We start from the raw sequence: 27,976 nt of genomic DNA, 5'->3' as shown, positions 1-27,976 counted from the left end.
ACAAGTTTCATGCATAGTTAGTATATAGGCTGCACAATACCCTATATGAAAGGCTAGTTTCACACGATAGCTTTCATGCCTAACTAATATATAGACTACACAATACCCTATATGCAAAGCTATATTATATCCTACTTTTTTCACCTGATAGCTTCCATGCATAGTTAGTAGACAGACCACACAATACCCTTTATACAAATCTTATTTCACATAATAGCTTCCATACCTGGCTATTATAAACCCTATACAATATCCTAAACTCAACAATACAATATATTCCCATACTAAGTACAAACAGCCCCCAAATGCGGCACACCCCAGTTGTATTCGCCGAGTGTAGGGTATAAAATGGCGCCACAGAACTTGGCAGTAGCAGCTGGGAGTTCGATTATTTGTCTGTGCAACAGCGACAACGAGTTGACCAAGAGACAAACCGCAGCAACAACATTTAATGGTCACATTGCGGACACTCTCAACTCCGCATCTGGTGATCAATAATTGTCTGTGGGCCATTGCCCGCCGTGACTGTGACTGTGACTGTGCACAACATTTTGATATACTCTGAGCGATTTTAAATACGTTTATTTGCCACACGGCCGCGTTGCTCAAAATGGACAGCATGCGTCTACAATTTGGGCCAACTCATGGCACTCGCCGAGGGCATTGCAGGTCAGATGCTGGGCACGGCCAGATCGAGCCGTGGGCCAACTCTGATAGACATCGATGGCGCTCAGGCCGTAGCTATCCATTAGCCAGGATTGCAATTGCAGCGGAAAGTTTTCTGGGACGGGCACATTCTGCAATAAAATGAATAAACGTTAAGAATGTTGCGCAAATTAAATAATCCGCGCATTCATTAAGATGACAGACAACCTGATTGTCAAGGAATTCATGAGCTACGTGTTTTTTTCTTGAGTCGATCTTAAAAGCGCACAGAAATTAATTTCCGGTGCAACGCTGCGTATGGGCAACAATTTCAGGTGCAATTAATAAAGGGCACCTTGTGGAAAGGTAACTAAAAACCGGAAAGTACAAACAGCGATACAAAAATGCGCTAGTTCGGTACCTAATTAAAAGGGAAGCGAGCGAACGACAGCAGCTTAATTGAAAGCTGTTGCAAACAGTGTCAACGCATTTAAGCCATGTTTTAGTCACAGCCGAACGAGGTTGGCCTAATAAGTTGCCCAAGCGAATATTTAACGCCTCGAGATAACAAACATGAGGGCTCTAGTCGGGCATTAACTGGAGAATCGAAATTTTAGAAGCGAAAATGATTATAGGCCATAATGTGGACCCCTCTGAATCTTCTTTGAAAAGCCTATTCAATTTTTATGCACAATCCATTGCAAATAAGTTTCAGAAACAGAAAAAAATGTTCCCAAAATATGTTTTTGCAAAGAAAAAGTCAAAAATATTTCATTTGCCAGTTTGCATGGATCTTGTGTGCAGCATTAATCTAAAGGCTAAACCATGTCTAAAATTATCCTAATTTATCAAAATCTGACTACATTTTACACCTTCATTAAAAAAAAAAACAAAATTTAGTTCCTATTAAAGGGGCACATGGAATATTAAAAAAAAAAAGAAAATCCAAATAATTTTATTTGTCAAAATTATTCGCATTTTTTGGCATGACTTTTAACCGAAAAGTATTAAGATAGATAGATCAAATCGATAATAAAAAATTAAGTTAAATATTCCAAGTTAAAGGAAATTATTTTGTTATACTTATATTAAAGAGAGATATGAGATATTATGGCAAAGAAAAGGCAACCGGAAAATTATGCACATACAATCACAGTACAGTTAAAAATTAAAGCAAATTGTATTCGCCAATCTGTTTAGATTTTTGGAATAAACCTGCAGGCTAAACCATTTGTCAAACTCATTCGTCAAAATCGCATAAATTGTGGAAAAATTTGTGAAAGCTGAGGCTGAGGCATAATTTTTTCTCCCAAAAATGTTGTCAAGTTTTGGCAAAGCTTAAAGTTTCGAAGATGCATTTAAGATCAATGTTAAAATGTGCTAAACTTCTTGAGCTGCACCTGGCTGGCGGAGAGAGTGTTGCACTTGCGCTGGCAGCACAATCACGGCAAGGTAAACGCGGCACTGTTTGCCGTAAGCTGGTGGCTGCCGCGATGCGGGTCGACAAACTGCAGTCTATAAATTTGCTGGACTGAATTTAAGCGATTTCATATTAGATGCGTACAAAACTGTGCAGATTGGCCACACGGGAATCTGGGACGGATGCAGAGTGGAGTGCAGTGGACAAACAGTTGGACAGTTTTTGGCAAGCATCGCTGACTGGCTAATTAAAATTGCCAATTAGACAGACAAACACTTGAGACTGGCGACCACACAAAGGACGAGCAACAGACACGATTTGGCTGCCTTTTGATTTGGCCAATTTGTTGCGGCAAGCGGCGGCAGCAGCAGCAGCAGCAGCTTTGATGGGATTATGCGGCATACAAACAACACGAAAGTTAATTAAAAATACATAAAAAAAAAGAAATGCTTATCGCTCTAATGTCTATCATAAAGCATTAAGAACAGGACTGTGTGTGTGTGTGTGTGTGTGTGTGTGTGGGCGTGGCATTAGCTGCCGTGTCTGCTTAATTATGGGAAAAAACTGTCAGGGAGAGATTTTTGAGTGCATGAAAAATGGCGACATGAAAAATGTGATAATTATTGCAACAATTTTCAAGGCGACACAAGAGGAAGCACAAGCTATCTAAAATAACATAATTATTTATGGCAGCGCCTGTTGGAGGACACAAGCACCAGCTCCGAGGAAGCAATGAAAAGTGGCAAAGATGCCCGAGCTGGAAACTGGATGCGGCAGGGCAGAGCCAGAGGCAGGCAGGAAGGCCCTTGAAAAATTGCCGGCTTCTGTTGATGTCCCTCTACTTTACTTTACTTCTTTTTTTTTAGCTATCCAAGGCACGCGCATAAACAAGGGCAAATTATTGACTGCGAAAGCAAAAGTTGCCAAATCAGCAGCCTGCGTGGGCAGGTGGCAGGCGCCGCCGCCTCGAAATCCCAACAAAACACTTTTCAATTAAGCAACTTGTCAGTCCAAAAGGCTTAATACACTGCCGGATCAGAAGCAGCTGAGAGTTGCCACGACTGTCAGATGCCCGGCCAGCCCGACTATATCCAGCGGGAAACTGTAAGCCGCATACAGCTCGCAAAATGTATTCAACAATTTGCGGGGTATGCAAAAATGTGAGGCACACGAAAAATGTCTGGCATTCTATTTTGGGGCAAGCATATTTACGTTGCATGTATTTGCTGCTAACGAGCTGAAAAATTATGACTCCATTAAAAGCGGAGCGGGGGCGGGGACGGGCCTCACGCCTGAAGCGGCTCAAGGACGCATAGTTAGCTTAAAGTTGGCGGCATTTCTTTTTTTTTTTTTTGCTTGTGCGACAAGCAGGAAATGCCGGCATTTTGTGCAGATTACGCTTTGATGAACTCGAAGAGGGCGCCGCTTTGGACACCTCTCTCCAACCCGGCCATAACCATAAACCCAGCCCAGCTGAATCTGAGCCAGAGTGCCAAAGCCAAAGCCAGGGCCAGGGCCAGGACCAGGGCGTAATGACAACGTCAACAAGATGCTGGCAAGATTGAATTTACCGAACAAACACTTTTCATTTGCAGTTGAATTAAGCAAAGTAATCCCTGGTGTATATTCTATTTTACTTCTCTTTTTTTTTTATTTAAGTCAAGGACTTGAACGTGCCTGCAAACTAGCAACTTGGCAATTTGGCAAGCGCCAAGCCACATTAAAGCCAACCAACAATGCAGCCGGAGTTCAAGAGTTTCGCAGAGCCGTTTAATCCGGCTAGAGGAGCGCGCGTGACGACTTGAAAATATTGAAAATAATAAAGAAATAAATTAAATATAAAATTCTCAAAAATTGTAGCCGTCAAAAATTGTAGAACTTTAAATAAAAACGACTTTTAAAAGCTCAATTAAAAAGTGCTGCTAATAAGTTATTATGCTATTATGGTATAATAAATAAATTTCGACATATTAAGATATTTTCATACCCTGAACTCAGCGGAAATGGGTAAAAATGACAGGTAAATACCATAAAAGATATATATTCTTAATCTTATTCTTCTGTCCGTCCATATATATGAACGTAAAGATCCCAGAACCTATTAGAGCTAGAGGCTTGAAATTATGAACGTAGTATGCCCGTGCTGTACACGTTTATTTCGGATAATCGATAGCTCGCCCCGCTTCGAAGTAATCGATAACAATATCGAAATCCTGGTTTTTGAGCAAATCTCTTAGGTTTCAAGAATAGCTTTTATAGCACAGTAGATCTCTACTGCTGAAAATATTAACAATATCGGTTAAGAGACACAGAAGTTATTAAGGATTATATTGAGAAGCCTTCTTTATACATGTGCGAAGGGGTAGGGTAGGACTGTTAGAAATGAGGCAGTGGGTCCGGTATTTGCATTTGGTATTGATAGAAAAAGGTTCAGCGTATCCCTTAGACGGGCATTTTCGACTAGAGCACTCTTTACTCAGTTATTATATAACGCACTCTATATGTATGTTTCGGGGAGAACTTTCATTTCTTAGCACGCCTCGTGTCTCGCAAGCAAACACGCCACGCGCTCATCTCCATTAGCCCCAAACTCAAAGTTAAAATCCGGAACGCCGACACTGCGTCGAGTGTCAAATATGAAAATTAAAAGTAAATAGCCAAATGTGTGCGCCACGGAGTGCATAAAATGGTCTCAAAGGCGCTTCCTTATCAATATGGAATATTTAACAGACCAGAGAAGCGTTGAAAATAAAAACTAACTAGCCAAGGCGAAGGCACTTGGGCAAGCCATAAAAGCAGCTGCTCATATTGTTGGTGTTGTTGTTGTTATGCAAAAATATTTGCATGAATTTGGACAATCTAAAAATTCAAAGCAGCTGTCCCGAGGACATGAGCACATGGCAGCAACAGCATGCCACCAAGCGATGTTGCAAGTGCAACAGCAGCAACATGGCAAAGCAAAGCAAATCAAGGCAAAGGCAACAACAGTTCAGCTTCCAGCTCTCCAGCGACTTAAGCCAGTTGCGATGGGAGGGGCTGGTAGCCAGTCCAGAGGCCACATTCGTACGCATCCATTTGTGCCGTCCATAATTAGAAACTTCCTGGGCACACGCCCACATAGAGAAATAGAGAAATTGCTTTCCATTGGCAAGCAGTTGAGCTGATTGGACTTGGAGATTAAAATAGCTGGCAGCTATTACGCAATAAATAATCAATAACTGCGATTACAGTTATTGATAAAAACAAGATACCAGTTGATTTGTTTTTATAATAAAATTTAACTGAATTATGTAACCTAATAGGCAATTTTTAGCGTAAATTAATTGCCGAATCTGCAATACGAGCTTGCCAAAAATTTAATTAAAATATTTTTTACGGCAGCCGCATACTAAAAATATAGTTTTTTTTATAAGCCAAAATTTAGGCGAAGCAATTAGGAATTTAAATGAATTTATGCATCAATTATATGAATACTACAATTTTAATAAACGTACACAATTTTGCTGCTGCGCTCCCAATTAAATCACAACGTGTTTAAACGCCACCCTTCTATGCGATTTTCATGAATTCAAGTAAGCCTTTAAAGTTTTGATTTCTCCACCAGTTTCTTTCTCCCATTCACTCACTTTTTTCGTCTCTTTCTCTCGTTCCATATCTCTTTCTTCATGTCTCTTTCTCTCTACATTTTTCTCTCCATCTCTATCTTTCTCTCTATATCTCTTTCACTCTCTCACGACGTTCCGTCTCTAACTCGCTCTCTCTCTCTCTCTGCCCCCATTCTCAAAGATCAAACGATTCATATACTGCATATACCTATTCAATATATAGTGCAACAGAAAGCCACCGCGCGAATTTCCCAACTCAAATATGGTTCTGTTCCACTCGATGCACTGAGCTCACGACCAACGACCAACTGGTCCTTTGGAAATGGAATTCTGGCGAGTGAAGCGTGTCCAGCACGTGGTCACGTGCTCGTGAACCCAGTGCACTGACAGACATCTGAGCCGGAAAAATGTTTAAAATGCCCTAAAAGTGTGGCAGCAACAAGAAAAAAGCGCGTGATTTATGTTTTATTTTGTTTTTTTTTTTTTTTGTTAGAGCGAGAGAGGGTCGGGGTCGTATCTGTGCTCGATATGGATTTAAGTGGCTCATACCTGAAATTCATTTGCCATTGCGGCCAGCCAGCTGGAGTCGACTTCCTGTTCTACAAGTAACTCCTGCTCGTGCTCCTGCTCCAGCTCCAGCTCCAGCCAGGGGTAGTCGCCAGAATTTATGGCCGTTGCTAATTGGTAGAGCAGAAAACTGCCGCGTGCTACGGGCGGAAAAAAAAGGAAGAAGGAAAAAAGTGAACTTGGCTTTTAAGTGTCTGCTAAACAAGAAATGTAATTTCGAAAAGTCTAAAATCTAAGCGCTGTCCGTGCCCAGCTCTCTTCAGACCGAGCAGAGCTCGTTATTTTATTTGAGTTTGAGTTTAACCAGCTGCTTACTGTCAGTCAAATGCAATTGCTATAATAATGAGCAGCCAACTCTGTAGTCGGCCGGCTTATAGTGCGCTTTCAGGTGATTGCCAAATGAATCATTGATAAGCGTATCAAATTGCAGTCATTAGACAAGTTGCTCTGACTTTGAGGGCCAAACAAAAGGCGAAATGGCATTGCCTTCCATTCGCATTAAACAACTATTGATGCCGAGCTGGCAATCAACGGAACGCTCCGGATATACGCCCTGTGATCCCATCAGGAAAGCAAAAAAAAAAACGGGTAAAGCAAAAATAACCCCAGACAGGCAGTTCTCGTACCTCTCATGGAGGCGGAAATCAAATTGTTTGATAATCCAAAGATACGCAAAAGAAAAGAAAAGGTAAATGAAAAATCAATTGCAATTGCCAAAGGATTTTCTTAACGGGCAAATCAAAAGGATAGTCAGGAATACGCAAAATTTAGTCTTATTTGCAGTTGATGAAAAAAAGGCCGGCTTCAACAAAAGATAGTTGTGCCGCATTTTATATAAAAATAGCTCGTAAGTATTCAATACGCAATTTAAATTATTAAGTACTAGCGGGTATATCATGGCCTTGCCCGTGGCACGTATAAAATAAATTCTCTCAAAGATCTTTGAAAATGAGAAGAACGTGTAAAGTGACCAAAAATAATGTTGCCAGATTTAGATGCCAAATTGATTTAGAGTTCAAACCATGAACAAAAAGACAAATCTTATGAAAATCGGTTGAGTTTTGACCGAGCTATGGGACCCGGAAATCCAAATTCATCTTTAAACTTAAGCATTAACTATCCTTAACTAAATTGAAAATGTATATACAGGGTATAGGGGTATATAAAAGGCAGAACAAGCAGTATAGCTAGCTTTTTCCTTATTTTCTTTGAATTCTTTCCAATTATTCATTAATTATTCATTAATTATTATTGTTTATATTAAACAAAACCAATTCCGTCTTTAAGCTTCAGCTGCCCTTAAACATATATAACATTTAATTTTTATTGCTTATTTTCTTTGAGTTCTTTCAAATCAAAAAACTTGTGTTCCAGCCGCCTCCACTTGCCTTGCATGCATTTTCCGGCGCATTTATTCGTTATCGAACCAAGACTGCATTTACTTGTGTCTCCGTAATTGTTTTAAAGTAATTCCAGTTATGCCTGCAGCCTTTTTGCGCACTTCCGCATTTTTCGTTTCGAAGAGTTTGCCCATTTTTTTGCCCAACACTTTCTTTGGCGTTAAAAGAAAACTAGTTTTCCAGCTGAGTCGATTTGAGATGCACGCATTTTCCGGCGCATTTACTCATAATTGGACATTAACTGTTTTTCCATGTGTCGCCGCGCGCAGTTATTTGAATTATTTTTATACTTTTGTTGCAGTTGGAAAATCAGTTTTCAACTTTCAGCTCTCATTGTGCATACGACGCGTTGACGTTAATCATACGCCGTGTTCAACGCGCAAAAACTTTCGCTGCCGCCCCTCTCCTTCTCTCTCTCTCTCTCTTGTCTGTTTGTGTTTTTGCTTCCGTGCAATAAATCACATTTAAAGTTGAGAAGCGCCAAATAAATGAGACAACTGACCCAAAATGTCAGACAGCTGCGAAAGCGAAAACAAAAGCGAACAACTTGCGAAAAGCCAAAGCGAAAGTTGTTGAGTCTCTGCTAGTTTATGCCTCTCCCTCTCCCTCTCTCCCTCTCTCCCTCTCTCTCTCTGCTGTTGAAATGTTGCTGCATCACGTGACCACTAGAAATTTACATTTTGTTTTCGAATGGCAACTGGCTGGCATTTAGCCGAGCAGAGCCGTGCTGTGCCACATGCCGCTGCCATATGCGCGCATAACTATGTTAAGTGTTATCAGCGACGCTTAATGATGCCAAGAATAAACTCGGACTCGCACTCTCGAGCAGCAACAGCAGCCACAACAACAACAACAACAGCTGTAAACAAAACCAGCAACAGCAGCAACTGTGATGCGTGACAAATGAATGAGTGTGACATCAAAATGCTGCAACGGAAGCCGGGCAAAGGCAGCAGCGTTAAGCGGATGAGGGCGAGACAACAACAGCGACAACAACAACAACAACAATAACAACAACAACAGTGACAACAACAACAATGAGGACGACAACGAGAAGCGGCAAGCGGATACAGCAATTGTCAAGTGCTGCTGGCAACCGCAGCGCATGAGACGAATGCTTAAAAATAGTTGAAAGCGACGCACAATGCAAACGGCGATCCAAAGGAGCACAGTAAACACTCACTAAGTGCGCCAGTCAACAACAATATTTCCCAACCGATTACAGCTTTAGAAGCCATAACAATTAGTAGTCCGATTTGATGAGACTTTGCAATTAAGTTGGGAAGATAGAAGATAGCTCGTTAATGCTGAGTTTGTTGAAGATAATTAAAAAAAAAACATTAAATTGTCCCACACGCAGATTCTTTACGCGAAAGATTCTTCCAATAAATCTATATTATATAGTAGTCCATAGTTGATAAGATTTGATAAGATATAGATAGAAAGCAAAGTAAACTGCATAAATGACAAGTTTGTTTAAGATATCTTAAAAAACAAAGACATGCAAGAACTTCATTTTCAACCGATTCTACCTATATATAGAGAACTTAATTTTCTACAGATTCTACCCATAGAGCCATATTATATAGTATTTCATTGTTGACGATTTTGTTCCTGTGAAGCAAGGTAAGGCACGTAAATGCCAAGTTTAAAATAACATGAAAAGCACAAAATTTGCACAGGTAAGAACTTAATTATCGATCGATCATTCGAACGACAGCTATATATAGTATACATAGTACTATCCGGCCCAAGCTGGCCAATTCCGATATATAATCTGTCTACAATAAACAGACGTAGTTGGTGTTGATACTGATCATGCATTTTTATATATATTAGGGAATCTTAAACGTCTTCTTCTATGCATTACAAGTAGAAACCTAATAAATATATGTGTTTATTGTGACCTTTTTGTATACCCTTGTAGAAGGTTTTAAAATTTTGTCATGAAATGTGTAACGCATAGGTAACATCTTCGAATCCAAAAGGTATTATATTCTAGATCAGCATCAACTATTGGTCTGTCTATCTGTCTGTTTCTATGAGAACTAGTCCCTCAGTCTTTAAAGCTATCGTCTTGAAACTTTGCATAGCTCTGTCTTTCAGTTGCAGGCAGAACATATGGAACCAGACGGATCGGGCCACTATATCATATAGCTATAGGAACGATCAGTAGAAAAGTTGGAACGAATATTATTTTTCCCAAGATATTTTCATCACACTCAGCATTTACGAGCTTCACTATCTGCAAAAGGTAAATGTCTGCCAGGGTATTCAATCGTCGGCATGCCGGACATGTCCTTACTTTCTCGCTTAATTATTACATTTTCTTATAATTTCCGCTCTTTTGTCAACTGTGTCAAGTTATTTGAAACATCTCAGCTGTCTCTTTCTCTCCCTCTCTCTCTCAGCTGCCGTCACTTGTAGGCAGTCTTCACTGTGTCGTATTTTAAGTCTTTGCTCGCTCGGCAGCTCGCTCTCAGGGAATGCGCGAGTGACACTTGAGTTATTTTTGGGGTTTTTCTCTATTTTTCTTTGATAGCTGTGGCGAAACACAAAAACTAAACTGGTCCAACTAAATGCAGCAAACGAAAGACCAATTACGCATTCGTTGACATCTCCCCATCCCCCCTCCCCCCTCTCCCACCTCTTACGCACCCGCCCCCCGCTTTTGCAGGGGGAAGCCAAGTGACGTGCCACGGTGCGTATGCGTGATAAACAAGCTTAATTGCAACGCGCGCGCATAAAAAAAAGGAAGTGCTTACCTGCTGCCGGCACCAGGGCCAGCACACTTTGAGCCGGCATCCCGGCTTCCCTCTCCCGCTCCGCAGTGCCTGCTAATGAGGCACTCGAAGCGGCACCCGCGTCATTCGCCATGGCAAGCAGTAGAGCTCCGAGCAGCGGCATCCACAAAGTATTCGTCATGATAATGTCCAGCTGGAAAAGCAGCAGCAAAGTTACAAGAGTTTTCCAGTTTCTTAATACAATAAATAGAGTCTATTCATTGTTGGCCATTCGCTGGGCTCCATTCAATTGGCTGGCGCATTAACAAACAATCCACTTAATAAGAAACTCGGCATTGTCCGCTGCCTTTGCCCCTTTCAGCGTGTATTGTGGTCTTGACACCTTGAAAGACGTCGCTTGAATTTAATTTTACATTGCTAAACCTAAGAAATTTCCCAATTTTTATATAAAGAAAGTCTTGAACTTGCTTGCGCTTCTTTGGAAAATTTATCGAAAATTAAAGGGAAAGTATCTATAGGAAAAATTCAATATTTTCGATCTGTATATGCTTTAAGTTTAGCCAAATTCTCAGTCTCTAGCTGCGTTAGTCTGAAAACTATGCGAAATAAGAAAATAAGCGATTTCGATAATTGAGATAAGCTATCGATAATTATCGATAAAAAACATTCATGCCAAAATGTGCATCTCTAGCTACTAAAATCATCTAGATACACACTCGTATGAGATTATTGTCGACATTCATCGATAACGAATGTACAGGGTAGGCTATCGATAATTATCGAAATAGGTCTACACACCATATTTTGTGTATGAAGCTACTGTAAGCTTTGTAAAGTGCATTGGAAATCCAAGGCGCATCTCGACATTCGTCGGGTAAGCTATCGATAATTATCGATAAAAAGCTATATACTACATTTATTATGTATATATTAATGAGTTGATGGGGTAAGCTATCGATAATTATCGATAAGAAGCTACATGCCAAATTTTATCTCAAGCAGTTATAACCTACGTAATGTGTATTAAGAATCTAAACCAAATCGAAACATTTATCGATAACAATTAATCAAGGTTGAATATCGATAATTATCGATACATAAGAAAACTTCTTTTACTTCTTATCATCAAATTTTTGCCACTAGCTGGAGTTCTACTAGAGATGAAACCTTCTTCCCGTTCGCCTGGGTACTGAGCATAAATAACAAAAACTTATTTATCGAAGGCCCTATCACCCTTGAAATTGATCAAAATTTGCATATTTGCAGCAATGACAACAGCATCCTTTGCCCTGAACAAACCATCTTGTTGCAGCACATTTGTGTCCGCCACTTGCCTAGGGGCTTATTAACGCCTCGCCTCATCAGCTCTGCGTAGGAGCGATATTTTGCAGCCACAATGGAGGAGCCCTTTTTCTGAAGATTTATGAGGCATTCACTTCAGTTTTGAGGGCTGGAGTATTTGGCAGCAATTAAGCGGCTTAAGAGCTGCGCAAGAGTAAAACTTCAATTGCATTTGCAATTGCTACTGGCAAATGTCGAACATGCTGTCTGTTTGCGGGGTCGGATGGGCTCGAGGGGCCGTGAAGTGGGCTGGGCGGGCAGATGGGGGCGTGCCTGTGCTCTAGCTATGGCAAATTGCATTGTTCGCTCGCTTGCTCCTTTGTAATTTAATGAATAAACGAGCAATTCTCTCGAAAATTTCATAAGAAAAAATACACACACACCGACACGAATAGCAAGCTTCCGCCAAAGTGGGCGAGATTGGGTTGGGGGCGTGGTTGGGTGGCATATGGCATACACGGCAGCTACGTTTAATGTGCACAACTAAAGTGCTCGCCTGTCGTTGACAACAAATGCAGACGGAAACAGTTCCAGCGCCCTATCTACCCGGTCTACCCTAGCTTCCTCCTAGCTCCCCCAACCAATTGTCTGTCTACTTCTGCTTGCTGTTTGCTGTCTCTGCGGCCTGGCAAACAAACAAGCAACAAGAAATTGTCGTTGTTTTCGGTTGTTATCGTTGTTGTTGTTGCTGCCAAGACGATAACGAGCTGAAGGCCCGAATAAGAGCAAGAGCAGATTTTCGAGGGCCAAAAGACAAAAGCGCAATGATTCCGCTCAACACTATTTTGATTGGGAATGCAAATGAGTTCTTGAAAGCGTATTCAATTCAATTCCACCTGCAACATTCAATTGCAGGCCGACAACAAAACCCAACCGAATCCTTAATGAAAACTTTTAGAGAACACGCATATGAAAGCGTTTAGGAAGCGAAAATGATTTTCCGATTTTTATATCGATTTTCTTTTGTTCTACCCTGTGTCCACTGAAAAGGGTTAAAAGGTTTGTATTTATGCTCTGTTGCAAAGCATCGAACGCCCTTCTATGCGATTTTCATGAGTTCAGGTGCTTTCATGATTTCGATAGAACTTTTAGTTAAATGCAGAGCACTGACTGTCTGTCCTTGTTCATTATCTTTTACTCACGTGCAGTCCCACTTATATTACCTCTCTCTTTCTCTTCTCTTCTATCTCCCTCTTTTTCTCTCTCTCTACCTCCCTCTCTATCTCTCTCTTTTGTCTCTGTTTCCGTGTCTGCTTTTCTTTAGTTAACAGCGATTTTCTCCACATCTCTGTCGGTCTTTCCTTTTTTTTTCTTTAACTCTCTTCTCTCTTTTTCTCTGACTCTGTCTCTCTCCATCTGCCTCTGTCTCTCTTTCTCTTTTCTGTATCTCTCTCTGTTACTTCACTGTATCTCTTGCTCTTTCTGAATCCTTCCCTCTCTCTCTCTCTCTCTCTGTGCCTTCATTTCTCAAGTCATTTTCTCCAAATCTCTTACTCTGTCTTTTTCTGTTTGTCTGCCTCTTGGTCTCTCTCTGACCCTTTGTCTCTCTGCCTCTCTCTCTCTCTCTATCTCTCTCGCATTTTCTCTTTTCTTACTGCTTTTTTATCTCTCTTTGGGTTTCTCTTGCATGTTCCCGCCCACATGCTCCATAAGATTCTCACTGCAACTAGTTATATCCCGAATTTCTGTAACGGTTTTCTATGCGATTTTCATGAACTAAATTAAGCTGTTCTTTTTCAGCTAGTAGGTGAGAGAGTGAGCAAGCAAACGAGACTGAGTTTTAGTAATTGTTGTTTCGCTGTTTGCCAAAATACGAATGCACAAAACTAAGCACAGGGTATCACCCAGTCAAGCTTCCTCGATCCTTCCACTGTTTGTGCTCCCTTTTGTGAAGTGCCTTTTGCAGTTGTTTTTATAGTTGTTGCCGCATGCAATCCTGCTATTAATGAACTGAAAGCTTAAGGACAGGTGTGTGTGCCATTTTTTTGTTGTTGTTTCTGTGTTTCTTTTTTTTTTTGCAACATAAAATTTAATTTTACAGCTGGCTATCTCTTTATTAAGAGTTCATCACACACACACACACACACACACTGACACAGGCACAAAGGCACACACACAGTCACACTCAAATTCGTATATATGGATGCACATACCGTTAAATGTAGCGTCAACTGCCGTTACTTTTAATTGTTAGTGCCCAAAATGCCGACGCTCGACTGAACGCAACGTTGGATGGAAGCAGAAAAAAAAAATAACAACATTCCCCATAACCAAAACGAAATAAAAGGAATATTAGTAATAAAAAATAATATACAATAAGAGCGGAAAAAAAATCCATGCCATGTTGAACTTTGATTGAAATTCAAGAAATCAATGCAAGAGGCAATCGCGGCGCAATATCAATTGCTTGTGGGTGTGCCTTCACCTCCCCCACCTCCCCCTCCGCCGCATCGGCGATGATATCAAATGATAACAAGCGACACTGATAACAACTCAATGTGCCCCCGGGGCAACGAGAGTTTTTGTTAAACAACAACAAAAAAACGCGCCAAATGAGATGTGCAGCTGGAAGAGCTTCTCGCGATAAGGTAGTTGGAAATTAATATGCGTTAAATGCGAATTGTTCCACTAATTTAATGGAACAAGCAGCCAAATAACCGAAGGAAGAATTGTTGTAGCTGGGTTTGGGGTAGTCGCATAATGTTTTTGTTTTGTTCAAAAGTGTTATGCCTCGAAAGCTTGTCGAGAATTGCAAAATTGAATGTTTCATAAATCCATCGAATGTCAAGTAAGCGTGCCTCAAAGCTGGCAAACGTGAGGTAAATTACAATCTACAATTCTAAGGCCCCATATAAAGTACTTGATTTAAGCACTTTTCTGTACTTAAAATAAGATTTGTTTTATCATGTGTAACGGAAATTTGATTTAATGGAGCTTGCGGCCGTAAAACAAAAATTGTAGGAATTATATTTTACTATAACAAAAACTGAGTACAAAAAAACTAAATTTATATCTCTATTTTATTTATTTGTATGTTTAAAGTGTTTATATACGAATAAGTGTGATATTTCTCTATCTCCCTCTCACTCTTACTCTCTCACTCTAATCTTTCATTTTCTCTCACTCTCGCTCTCTCTTTTCCTTGTTCCCTCTCTCTCTCTCTCTCTCTCTCTCTTTCATGTGCTCTCTCACTCTCTCTTTCTTTTTCCCTCTCTCTTCTCTCTCTCTCTCTCTGTATGCTCTCGCTTGTACACCTGCATTGTATCTCTCGCTCTCACGCTCTCTTACTAACTACATCTTTGAACATCGCCTTTCTATGCGATTTTCATGAGAGAAAACATGCATAAATTTAATTGCAGTTAAATAAAAGGTTCGTGGTTTTGTTGCACATTATTTAAATAATAAACAACATATCGATTAACTTAAGAATAATAATAGACGCAGATAAATGTGTATACATTTATATTTACCGCCCATTGGAATTTTAATAATAACGCCCTTCTTGAAGTTGTCTTTCGCCAACTATGTTTACTTTTAGTTTGGTTTTCTGCTCTCTTAACTTACGCCAAACAATTTATGCGTTTCATTTAATTAATTCAAAGCTGGCCACGTAGAAATATAATTTCCATGCTCGCCCAGTTATATAGACAGGCCATCTGGCAAACGTGGTCACATTTCAATTTGCGCTCCGGCATTTCCTTTGACTCGCTTTCGAAAACTAAAACTAGAAATTGTTGTTGGCTCTTTTCCGGGGCAAGGGGCAAAGGGCGCAGAACTTAAATGTTGGTGCCGCAGGCGGCAATTTGCTTGCAATTGGCATTCAAATGTCTGTAAAACGAAATTTGTTGCTGCCACAGATTTGTATCTAAGGAAACAATTTTAAACGGCGCACAAAAATGCCGGAAACCAGACACAAAATGTTAACGGAAAAGGAAACAGGCGTACGAACACACACACACACACACGTATGTACAGACATTGCAAATTTTGTGTGTGTGAGTGTGTGTTGATGCGTGCCATCCAATCTAAGCTTAAATAGAGCTGCGCTTTAAATTTACACATGCATTAATATATCTGCAAGTTGCACTTACCTATATTATTATTATTGTCACATTTTTATCATCCAATTTCTTCTTTCTTTTATTTTTTATATACACTTGGCTCGCAAAAATAAACTCGAAGCCATTTATTTAAGAATTCAACTGTTGAACGCTCGCCGCACAGTTCCGCCACTGTTGAGCGCTGTGACGCATTTCGGAGACGCCATCTAGCGGGAACATTTGACAACCTGCTCAGTCAGCTCCGTGGCAAACCAGTTCCGTTCCACGCGCTTGACCAATTTTAGTGTATTCTTAGTCACTGCTGCTAAACCAGAAATCTAATAAGAAAAAAGTGAAAATAACAAAACAAATGCGATAAATTTTGTTGAAAAACGCAGCGATAACTATGCGCAGTTGAATGGCGCGTTAACAACAATTGAAAACGTGCCAGTTAAACGCAAAGTGCCCAATAATAACGACACTACAAAAATAAAATTAATAAAAAAAAAAGACGACGAAGATGAACGAAGAAGAAGAAACGACAGCAGCAGCAGCAGTCGAATCGTTATGATAAGTTTGTGCGAGTGCGGTGCAACGAAAATAACATACATAATACGTGTGTGTACATAATACAAATGAAAGCGCCTGCCTCCGTGTGCGTGCGTGTGTGTACATATACGTGTACGTGTGCATGTGCGTGTGTGTGCCTGCTTGGTTTGGCCTGTTGTTGGTGAAAAACAAAAAAAAAACAAAATCGGAGCAGTAGCTAAATTTACATACGTACATACATAAATATATCAACAAGGAAATGCAATACAATAACGGTCAAATATCGGCTTCGGGCACGGGCCGCCGCAACCAGCCCCAACAAACCATCCGCGTGCTGTAATCCCGCTACCCCAATCGGAAATGCTCGTGGACCCCAATTGGAAAACGCAACCAAAACAACACACAAATACAGCTATTTAAAGTGTCGTTGCTGCCTCTGCCACTGTCGCAGTCAACGTCCGTGTGAAAAGAGGTCAAAGGCGCAACAAAAGTTTTTCATTTCGTTGGTAACGAAAATCAAAAAAAAGCAACAAAAAAATTGTGCCCAAGCAGCTGAGCGCAAAGAAAAACGTCGTAGTTGTGCGTTAAAACAATAAACGCGAGCAAAGCGCGCGCATGTGTGTATGGGTGTGTGCGTGCGTGTGTGTAAGTGAGCAAACAACAACAATAACTTATAGAAGAAGAAGAAGCAGCAGCAGCAGCAGCAGCAGCACAAAAATCTTTTGCGCGCGGCCATTAACAAATTCCCAACTGGCGCGAACAACAACAACAACAGCAGCAGCAGCGCTCAAAACTGAAATTAGAAATCAATTTTCGTATTAAAAAAGAAACAAGCAGAACGCAAAATAAAATCTGGTTTTATCAGTCGCCACACAACAAAATAAAAACGGCTGACAAGTTTTTAGCGCGTACGCGGTAAAGAAGAAGACGCAGTAAAAAAGAACCAAAAAACAACAACAATAACAACAACAACAACAGCAAGAAAAGCTACATACGAGCGAGCTTAGAACAAACAAAACAACAAAACGAAAAGCTTGACAGCAGCTGGGCGCTAACAAGTAGTAAAGCAACAAAAAAAAAAAGCGCCAAAAAATATATATGTACGTGCATATAGTATATATTCAGCCATAACAGAGCCATCATAATTTAATGCATATATAAAACATACTTATTTTAATTAAGTAACAACAAAGCCCAACGACAGCGCGAAATTATTCAACTTTTGTTTTTGCACAGCCAATCCGGCCAATTAGAGTTGCCAGTTAGTTGGCAAAGAGAGCGAGAGCGCGCGAGAGAGCGCCCAAAAAAAGAAGAAGTGCGAGGAGGAGCGTGTGAGCACGCTTGAGCACAAGCGAGAACAACTGATTTTTTGTTGTCATAGCGCGCGCTTGACAAGTAAGTATAAATAAGAAGAAGAAGCACTCTTGTCTACCTAACAGCCCCCCCAACCAGCCACCTACACCTCCACCCTCGCTGCAGCGCGTTCGTTCTGTTTTTCAAGCGCCGGCCGCTTCATTTGCAACAGTGTGGCAACTTTCGGACATGTGGGGCCCCTTCTCTCTCACAGTTGTCGTTGCCTACACCTCCCCCTCCCTCTTCCCTCCTTCCTCGCTTGCGGCGTAAACAAACAGTGCAAAATTATTCAAAAATTCCATGGCGCGCGCGCCGATAAAGCAGCTGATAAGAGCACCGAAAACACAACCCACCAAGGGCTAGGGCCCAAAAGCGTCGGCAGCAGGGGGGGTAGCTCTTCCTGCTTCGTCTACCCCAAGCCACCCCCCCCCCTCCGCTGCTATCGACCCTGAGCCATGTGCGCGCCTAAGTAAATTTTTATCGTTTTGGTTATTAAATCATTATTAAATGTCATTATCGATTCGTGGGAATGTTTTTTTTTCTGCCCTGCCATTCATGGGCGTGTCCCGAACCCCCCTTTCCACAGTTGGTAACAGCAGGGGGGGGGGGGGGCGGTGGCAATAGCTTATGGACAGGAGCCTGCATATGAGCTGAATCGCAAATCAGTTAAAGCCATTCCGGCGCATTGCTTTGAGCCATAATTGGTTCTCGCTCAGAGACACGCTTCCGAGTTGGTTAGTCATCCGGCCTGTTGACAATTAGCTGGAATTTGCCGCCGATCGCTGCGGGAAATTGACTTTTGTTCAGCCCCCAAAAGTCTATTGAGGGCGTTTCAGAAAGCAAGAAAGCAAAAAACCCAATCCATAATTGCCATCCAAGCGTAAGGAAACTCTACGGTAGCTCATTAATGATTAATGGGACTTTTTAAGAAGGGGAAATTACTCGCATGAAACTTGGAAGAGAAAACAAAATAGGTTGGTAAAAACAACTGGCTCGAAAGTTGATTAACTAAAAGTCCAAACACACAATACACTCGGAAAATAAATCAAGTATTTTCTACTCAGTTTAAGTACAAACGATCTCAAAATCTGCCCCGTTCCGTTTGTACTTGGCTTAAGTACGAAGGTACTTAGTTCAAGTAGGTTTTTTTAATGACAAAATACTTGATTCGAGATCGTTTTGGGATGTCTTAAGTGCAAGCTGGATTACTTAAAGTGCGCTTGCGACTTTTTTGATCCATTTCTCCAGCTAAACTTCAAATGAAATTGTATTTAAACAAGCGAGAATAGTTTGTGTGTCTGAAAAGAAATAGGTTTATGCATATAACTAGCATATATACATATAAAAGTGGGTCTATATGTATATCCAAACTGTGTCTGAAGTAGGTGTTTCGTAGGCCCAGTATCTGCTTCAAATAAGAATTTTGGAACAAATTAAGAACTTATGTACTTGGTAAAGTATTTGAAACTTCTTTTAGGGTTTTTGGCTTCTTAAAAACTTGGACAGAAATTAAGAACAACAAGCTTATGCCCTATTGACAATGGGAAAAGGATTCCTGACAAATTTTTTTTGGACTTGGTTCCATTTAAATCAAGGACACAGCTTGATTCAATTTTAAATAGCATCAAAACCTATTCCCCAATTATCAATTCTACTTTTCAGTGAAAGTAACATATATGAAGTTCTTTAAATATTGTTTACTACAAGAAATTACCCGGCATTGCCCGGCTCAAATGAATAAAGTTTAAAATTAAAGGGGTATTGATGTTGTTTTTGTGACGCACGACAACTTTAGACAAATTCCAAGACATCCTATGCATTGACCCTTCTGCATGGAGGTTCGAACCCTAAGCTTCGTGCTACAGATATTTCTTAAGCGCAATGAATCAGCGTTATTTGAGTATATTTTTAGCTGTATACTCTATACTTAAGCCGCCCTCTATTTAACCTATATAATTGATTGATCAGCTAGCTAATTTTGTAGTTAGTCACGAGCACGATTCAAGATCTATGTTCAATCCGCAGATAAGAATTCATGCGACCACGCATGACTTCATGCCTCGATTGCTCTGTCACCCAGATAAAGCCAGATTGTGTGTGTGCGTGTGTGTGTGTGTGTGTGTGTGTGTGTGTGTGTGCCACAAACTTGTCAACTCTTTTTGGTAAATCTTTTGTCAACCTCTTAACCAGCTCATCAAGTTGAGCTAAAAGTAACAAAAACACGGCCAAATTAAACTGAGGCTGCGAAACGGGTTTTTTTTATGCCCAATCGATATTATTGTGAGGGTAAAAGTGAGGCGAAACTAGATATCAAAAGGTTATAGGCTACCCTTCACGTGTTTCGGGGCCCTCGAAAACTTTGCCAACTGCGCCGAACCGAACGAATCAATTAATGCAAAATTATTTCGTTTGCTACGCAACGGGCGTCAGTTCGATTTCGAATTCCCCATTTGCGTATTGCAGCTGCAGGTTGTCGGAGCCCCGCCTGGCACCCCTATATATATAATATATATATATTTTCTGAGACGGTTCCAGCGAACTATAAACTTATTGTTTACTTTGCCGCGAATGGGCTTTTTTTCCCGCCCTTTTTAACATATATCGCACGCGTTATGCAATAAATCGCAGCGCGGAGAAATACTGAAACCAAACGGAGGAGACAATGCCAATGTGAGCCAGAGTGAGTAAGGGATACAGTAGGGCGACACACAGAGAAAGAGAGAGAGCGCGAGTGCTAGATAGGTGGAGTACGAGGTTGCCGCCACGGCAATGTCTGATTTGTTAGGCCAACTATCTGCCTTATCAGCTGACAACATTGATAAAGCCAAGAGCAGACAAAAGCATTAGCAATACCCTAAAATGACAAGGGTATACTTCTTTTTTCAACAACTTTGCAACGTACCAAAACTTTTCGTATTAGTATTTTGATTGAAGAAACATGTCGAAGGGTTTTAGGGATGTTTAGTTTCCAGAAATAAAATGGGTCTTAATTTTTAAAAAAATTAAATTAAAAGTTTCAAAACTTGTCCTATAGATATCCTTAACAAATTTGATTAAATGTTTTATTTCTGCATTAAGAGCATTATAATAAAAACTAAAAGACTTTATCGAAAAAATTATTCCATTTTCAAGTCTTAAGAGAAACTTGTATGTGAGCTCAGAGAAAAAGAAAGTTCAAATGTTATAAATTCAAGTCCAATTCGAAAACTATTAAATTAATTGCTTTTAAAAGCAAGCACTTCGATAAGGAATATTCAAAATATAATAGTGAGAATAAAGTATTATGATTTCTTGTGTAGTAAAATATAGTAAAGTGTTATAGGTTATATACTTTATATATATATATATTATTTTTCTATACTATACTTGACATAGTTTCTAAAAAGATAACAAACCATTTAGTTAAGCTGCAATGCGTCATTATTTTGTATAAAAAGTGTGTGGATCTTACTTGAAGGTTTGAGAATCGCATAGAAGGGCGGCATTTAAATAGATGAACATACATACATCTTTATGCACACAGAATACCTAATTTAAATATATATGGACTTTATTTATTAAATACAGTCAAAGTCTAAGAACCTTAAAAGTTTAGAAAGGGTATTCCAGTTGCGACTTTCATTCGCATACATTTGCTCCCTTTCAAGGTAGTTTATGTGGGAGAGAGAGAAACTTGAATCGATGCGTCCGATAATTTGGCGTAGCGCAGAGCAAAACAGAACGAACGCGGCAGGAATTGAAATCTCATGCCTTTTAACAGCCGAAGCCGAGAATAGGCTGTAAGGGCGATCTATATGTGTTGTAAAAATAACTAACTATATTCGCAGACTGATCAGGACACGCACACAGAGGACTGCAGCCATGGCCAATCCGCGCAAGTTCAGCGAGAAGATTGCGCTGCAGAAGCAGAAGCAGGCGGAGGGCACAGCCGAGTTCGAGCGCATCATGAAGGAGGTGTATGCCACCAAAATGGACGAGACGCAGGCGAATCAAAAGATATTGGAGTGCTGCGTCAGCGGCATCGACAGCGGCGCCAGCAATGCCTCGCCAGGTGCGGGTGCGGGTGCGGGCGCGGGCGCGGGCAATGGCACGGGTGGCGGCAGCGGCAATGGCAGCGGTGCCAGCGGCGGCGCCTCGCCGGACGGACTTGGCGGTGGTGGAGGCGGCAGTGGCGGGGGCGGGGGCGGGGGCGGTGGAGGTTCACCCACAGCGTATCGCGAGTCGCGCGGGCGCAGCATGGGCGGCGGACCTGTGCGGCGGCAATCGGAGCGCAAGCAGGATCGTTCGCCCTACGGCAGCAGCTCAACGGGCGCCGGCGGTCTGATCAATGCGATGGGCCTGCCCAACAGCAGCAGCAGCAGCACAGGCAGCACCAGCAATAACAACAACAACAACAACATCAACAACAACAATGGCACACAACAGAACCTGTACTTGAGTCCGCCAATGGACACGAATTGGCGCCGTTCCAACTCGGACTCGGCGCTGCACCAGAGCGCGGTAGCCGCGGAAGGTGGCTTTGCCACGGACATGAATTCGCTGCACGCCAACTATGCACAGCTGCAACAGCAGCAGCAGCAGCAACAGCAGCAGCAGCAGCAACAGTCGCCGCACAGTCAACGATCTCACTCGCCGCATCAGATTGGACGCAGCTTTAGTCCGCAGGCACAAAGGAGAAAGTCGCCGCTGTTGCCGCATCAGCTGCAGCTGCAGCAGCTGCAACAGCATCAGCACAATATGCAGCAACAGCTGCACATACACCAACAGCAACAGCCACAAGCACAACAGCAGCAGCTGCACCAGCAGCAGCAGCAGCAACAACAGCAACACCAGCAGCAGCTGCATCCCTCGCAGCAGCAGCAGCAACCAACGCCATACAACAATGCCAAATTCGTGAACTCTTTCTTCAGGCCGCTGCAGGATCAGGCCAGCTATGCCAATACCGGCTCCCTGCCCAATCTCACCGCACTGCAGCACTATGCAACACCACAGCAACAGCAGCAACAGCAACAGCAGCAACAACAACAGCAGCAACAGCCACAGCAGCAACAGCAACAGTTGCTGCAGCAGACGTTGTCGCCCGTTATGTCGCCGCACAATCAACGACGCGATCGGGATCAGTCGCCCAGTCCGTTTAGTCCGGCGGCGGCGGCGGCGGGGGGCGGTCCACCATCGCCGTACCATCAGCAACAGCACTCGCCAACGTCCGCCGGCGCCGGCAGCACGCCCGTCCAGCCGCCGAGCAGCTCGCCGCACTTATCGTTCAGTCCGCTGCCGACGCTGGGCGCCAACAATGGCACCTCCACGTCGATTGTGTCCGGCAATCTGACCGATTATCGCCAGCCAGCCAATCCGTCTAGTCCGCGCTCCTCGCCCGGCCTGCTAAGCAGCGTCTCCGGCAGCGAACTGCACACCAGCGCACCGGCCAGTCCCATCCGTGTGCAGCAGCAGCAGCAGCAAACGCAGCAGCAGCAGCAACTCTCGGGCGCCTTTGATGCCGCCTACAACAGTCTGAATCCCTCGTTTCACAATCACTTTGAGAACTTTTCGCTGGGCGACAGCAACTCGTCGCCGGAGCAGCAAAGTTTTGCCAACAACTTTGTCGCTCTGGACTTTGACGATATGGCGGCGCCGAATGGCACCAATGGACCCTATCATAATCAGGAACAAGCACAAAACAAGCTCTTGGACTTTAGCGAGCTGAGCGCCAGTCCCGAGGCGAGCGCCAACAACAACAACCTCAGACGCATCAACAACCAACAGCAGCAACAGCAACAACAACAACACCAGCAGCAGCAGCGGCAGCAGCAGCAGCAACAACTCCTCAACAACAACAGCAATGGAGCGGGCACGGCGGCAACGCACAATGGCGGACCCAGTCTGAACGGGCCGGAGAGTCAGCATCAGCACCACAACAACAATAGCAGCAATGGTGGGGGCGTGGCTGAGCCGCTGGTCGCCTCGCCGGTGCCCTCGCCGCTGGGCTGTCCCAGCTCGCCGCTGCCCATACCCATGTCGGCGCAGGCATCCCCACAGCAGCAGCAGCAGCAGCAGCAGCTGTCACTGTCGCTGCACCACTCGCCGCACCACTCACCGATGCACTCGCCGCACCACTCGAACTCGCCGCTGTCGAGCAGCTCGCCCGTGAGCAACGCCTGCAACTCCAACATGATAATGAATCATCATCACCAGCAGCAGCAGCAGCAGCCGCAGCCTCAAACGCACCATCATCACCAGCCTCAACACCAACACCACCACCAGCAGCAGCAACAGCAGCACCACCAGCACCACCAATCGCATAACCACACGCCCACCACAGCCAATATACCCGCTATTATATTTAGCGATTACTCCTCGAATACGGACTTTAATCGGGAGATTTTCGATACGCTTGATCTGGATTTGGGGCAAATGGATGTGGCGGGACTGCAGATGCTGTCGGATCAGAGTCCGATCATGATTGCCGATCCGAGCATCGAGGATAGCTTTCGTCGCGACCTCAACTGATACTATGAGGAGGCTGTTGCGGCCATCGAGAGCGGCGTCCTGCTCGAGGACACCTACGAGGCGCTGCTGGATGCCGGAATTGCCATGCCACTGCCGTCCTCCAGTTCCGCCGGCAGCTGCGCGGATGTCCAGCAGCAGGCGGCAGCAGCAGCAGCGGCGGCAGCAGCAGCAGCAGCAGCTAGCGACAAGGACAAGAAGGACTTGGAGGTGATTGAGCTTCTTGTGCCGGGCGTCATAGATGATCTTGTCGACTCCACCGACTTGGATGAGGAAGTGCGCAACTTTTTCTTCTAAGTCGTGCCAAGCTATCGATGACGATACACACACACACACACACACACTCACACACACAAACATACACACAAACACATCGTAGATGTAAGCGTTGTTATGCCCATACTAGTCCTTGTACTCTCGTCCCCCTGCAATCCTTGTCCTCCCCGTCCTCGTCCTCGTCCTCATTCACATCCCTAATCCCTGTCATTCGTTGTGCTTTGTGTAGCTAGCTTTTAAAACTTAGCCGTTAAGTGTACTTGTACTTGTGAGTCACCCGACAAAAAAAAAAAAAAGAAAAAACAGAAAATAATAATAATATAAATAATAATGATAATACCATATCTACCCTCCAATTTGCTCCCTCCCGGCACCCCTCCAAGCAGAACCCGTTAACATATGTTATATATTTTACAGCGAGTCTCAGATTTTACTTAACTACGCACATAAGTCACGAAAATACCTACTACTACTTACTAAATATATATATATATATATTTAAATAAATTGTATAACGCTACTTTCTGTATATAACAACAATATATACATGCACATGTATATGTATTTATTTATATAATGGAAAAGGATTAAAACCAAAAAGTGTCTTAGACCTACGACCAAATTATTGTACACGTTCTATAAAGCAAAACAAAAACCACTAAAAAACCACACAAACGAAATTCCTGTAAAATAAAGCTACAATTTACCAACTATTTATAACAGATAATAATGCTATTAACGCTACCATCAGAGCCCAAACATAGCTAACGGATATATCCAAAATTACCCTTACGTGCCGTCGAAGCAATTACTAGTATTTAAGACCGCGGACCGTTACAGTTATCGATAACCCGATACCGTTACCGATACCAATACCAATACCGATACCAATACCGATACCGAGCCTTCCAGTGCTGTAAAAAACCTTGATCTATGTTAAATTCAAACTGTTTCTAGACCTTTTCGAATACGATAATTGCCAGAAAAGAGAAAAATAAATGATATAGCGATAAATTATGAAAAAAAAACCCACTATAAGATGCAGTATCACAAATATATATATAGCTAAATCTATAGTTTATATACTTACTATACACATTTGGCCAGCTAACACGAGGCGATCAGGTTGCTATAGCTCCGATTCCGAGACGATCTGATCGGATCCGAAAAACTTAACGAAAACAAAAATGAATAAACAAAACAGATAAAAAAATAAATCAAAAACGAACTACTCAAAATTTTTTACAAAACCTAAAGCTAAATATACACATACATAGTTAGGAGGCAAAGCAAAATGTAACACAAATTCGTAACGAACTCTTTAAATAATATATTAAACCACACACAATGTAACTTACGCAACAAATTTTTCGTACCAAAATTTTAAATACAATATTTTATTTCAATTCCAATCCAAGAATAATAATATATATATAGAAGAGTCTAAATTTATTAAGCGAATACAAATTTTTATGAAACGACAACAAAATGAAAGCGCATGCAACTGGCTTTAAAAGTGCAAAAGTTTTATTAATTGAGTACCAGAACTTATATACATAATATTGTTAATTATATAGTAACGAGAATTTTGCAAAAAAAATATACATTTTCCTTTTTTTAATGTCAATGTAAACCTCTAGTTATAAACTACATAAGTAAAAATTTAAATCCCTAAAATATGCGAAGAAAAACAAAAACAAACAAACAACAAAAAAATACTTATAATTAATAATAATAATAATAATTGTGAACGATGTTAAGAAAACAGGCGCATTGAATTAAGGAAAACAAATGGAAAAAAAAAAGAATGAAAAACAAAAAACAAGAACAAAAAACTGCAGCAAAACCTTTTGTTGTTTTATTTGTTTGCTGTGTGGTGTTTGTTTTTGTTTATTATTCATTTATTTAATTGTTTTGAATGCGCGCGCGTTCGAAATGAACCGAAAATATGTATATGTAGATTATACATAAAATACTATTACAATACAGCTAAGTAATTGTGTATGTAATATATGATTACACAAGTTTTTAAAAATACGAAAACAAAATCCAAACAACAGGAATAAGAGTATATTCAATGTAATAACACAGTTATTTGTTTCAAATAAATCTTAAATTTAATTTTAAATCCATTACCCACCACCTGTTGAACTAATGTAAATATTATATTCACCACACCGTTCTACGTGCGCGTCGCCGCGAATTATTCGAAATTATGAAATATGCAAATAATTGCACGTATAATTGATGTACCCATGTGAATTAACTTATAAAAACAATATAACCACATTTTTTTCTTATTTGCACAAAATACAAACGCACACATTGGCTGCAGATTACAATTAGCTGCAACTGCTGTTGTTTTTGTCGTTGTTGCCGCTGTTGTTGTTGTTGCAGCTGCTGCTGTTGTTGTTGGTATTTTGTGTGCTGCTTTGTAAATAAACGCGACGCAGTTTCTGGCCCGCGCTAAATTTAATAGCCAAAGTTCAATGTGGCCACACTTAGTCCTATTTTACTATTACCTTTTACCTTTCAGTATAAGAGAGAGAGAGAGAGAGAGAGAGCGTGCACACATGCATACATGTGTCTACCCTCGCCCCCCTACGTACATATGTATATGTGTATACACATACACACATACGTGCATATGTATTTCAGCATGTGTTTTGTGCACAAGTCATAAATGTTGAGACAAGCTTAGCTTATAAATAAAACATGAAATTATAGTATAACTCCAAGCGTCGACATTTGAATACCCTCGCAAGCGAATAAACCAAAGCTGGCTATATATGCTTTATAATTTACTACCTACATCAAGAAAAATTATGTTCACCAATTTTTCAAACTATTTAAACGTACGTACTACAAATCGAACACAACGACATACATCTTCTACAATGCGACACTTCATAAATGCGTTACATAGTTGCTAACAAAAGCTGAATACCCTTTACTAGCTAATGCTTAAAGCGCAAATCGCAATTAACAAATCAAGCTTTTGATTTTTATAACACTGCTCGCGTTGACTTTGCTGATACTGTTAACGGTAAAAGGGCAAGTCGCACAAAAGAGAGTAGGTGGTGGGAAAGAGAGAGAGAGAGCGAAAAATCTCTCTCTTTCCCTGCCACTAGGTGTTTAGTGCTTCCTCGTGTTATTTCTTAATGAAGCGCCAAAATCAAATCTAATTGCCGCGCTAATGGAAGCTATGACGCTTTGACTATAGCGTCATTATTGTTATCGCTTGGCCCGCTCCCGCACTCAGTGCTCCAGCGACCGGTTCTTAACACTAAAGGCGCAAATGTTATCAGCAAACACGAGAGAAATAGGAAAAAAAAATAAAATAAAACAGCAACTGTTTAGCAATCTAGGGGGCGCCTTAAACGACATTCCAAGACGCAGCCAGCGGCCATGCTGCTAACTAGGGGGGCTCTCGAAGTAACTTTATAATTAAATATACATACATATGTTTGTATATACACACACACATACCTATATAGTTTTGCCAAACAGTTGAATGCGCTTTTATAGCACA

General features: G+C 41.6%; 2 protein-coding genes and 1 long non-coding RNA gene across 3 annotated transcripts; 1 reads left to right on the top strand and 2 right to left on the bottom strand.

Annotated features, from left to right (window-relative positions):
* Nucleotides 1-567: 567 nt before the first annotated feature.
* On the bottom strand, nt 568-10,587 carry LOC135430551 (uncharacterized). Its single transcript, XM_064685256.1, has 3 exons — nt 10,403-10,587; nt 6,220-6,377; nt 568-797 (listed from the first exon to the last, which is right to left on the bottom strand). Exons 1-3 carry the CDS (start codon nt 10,560-10,562, stop codon nt 606-608), a joined length of 510 nt encoding a protein of 169 aa, XP_064541326.1. The 5' UTR covers nt 10,563-10,587; the 3' UTR covers nt 568-605.
* A 5,136-nt stretch (nt 10,588-15,723) lies between these two features.
* Nucleotides 15,724-25,645, bottom strand: LOC135430501 (uncharacterized). Its single transcript, XR_010436625.1, has 3 exons — nt 25,535-25,645; nt 15,814-16,100; nt 15,724-15,752 (listed from the first exon to the last, which is right to left on the bottom strand). It is a non-coding gene; the product is annotated as an uncharacterized LOC135430501 (long non-coding RNA).
* On the top strand, nt 16,075-26,579 carry Crtc (CREB-regulated transcription coactivator). The gene is given in 3 exon segments (XM_064685189.1): nt 16,075-17,706; nt 21,492-21,826; nt 21,863-26,579. Coding segments are annotated over 2 exon segments (2,904 nt in total). The 5' UTR covers nt 16,075-17,706; nt 21,492-21,525; the 3' UTR covers nt 24,466-26,579.
* The last annotated feature ends 1,397 nt before the right edge of the window (nt 26,580-27,976 follow it).

Source organism: Drosophila montana, unplaced genomic scaffold (assembly GCF_035044405.1).
Source record: "Drosophila montana isolate Dmon_TW-CO22-7 unplaced genomic scaffold, ASM3504440v1 contig_3029_1, whole genome shotgun sequence".
Taxonomy (NCBI): domain Eukaryota; kingdom Metazoa; phylum Arthropoda; class Insecta; order Diptera; family Drosophilidae; genus Drosophila; species Drosophila montana.
Note: the sequence above shows the minus strand (reverse complement) of the source record. Positions and strands in the feature narration are given on the sequence as shown.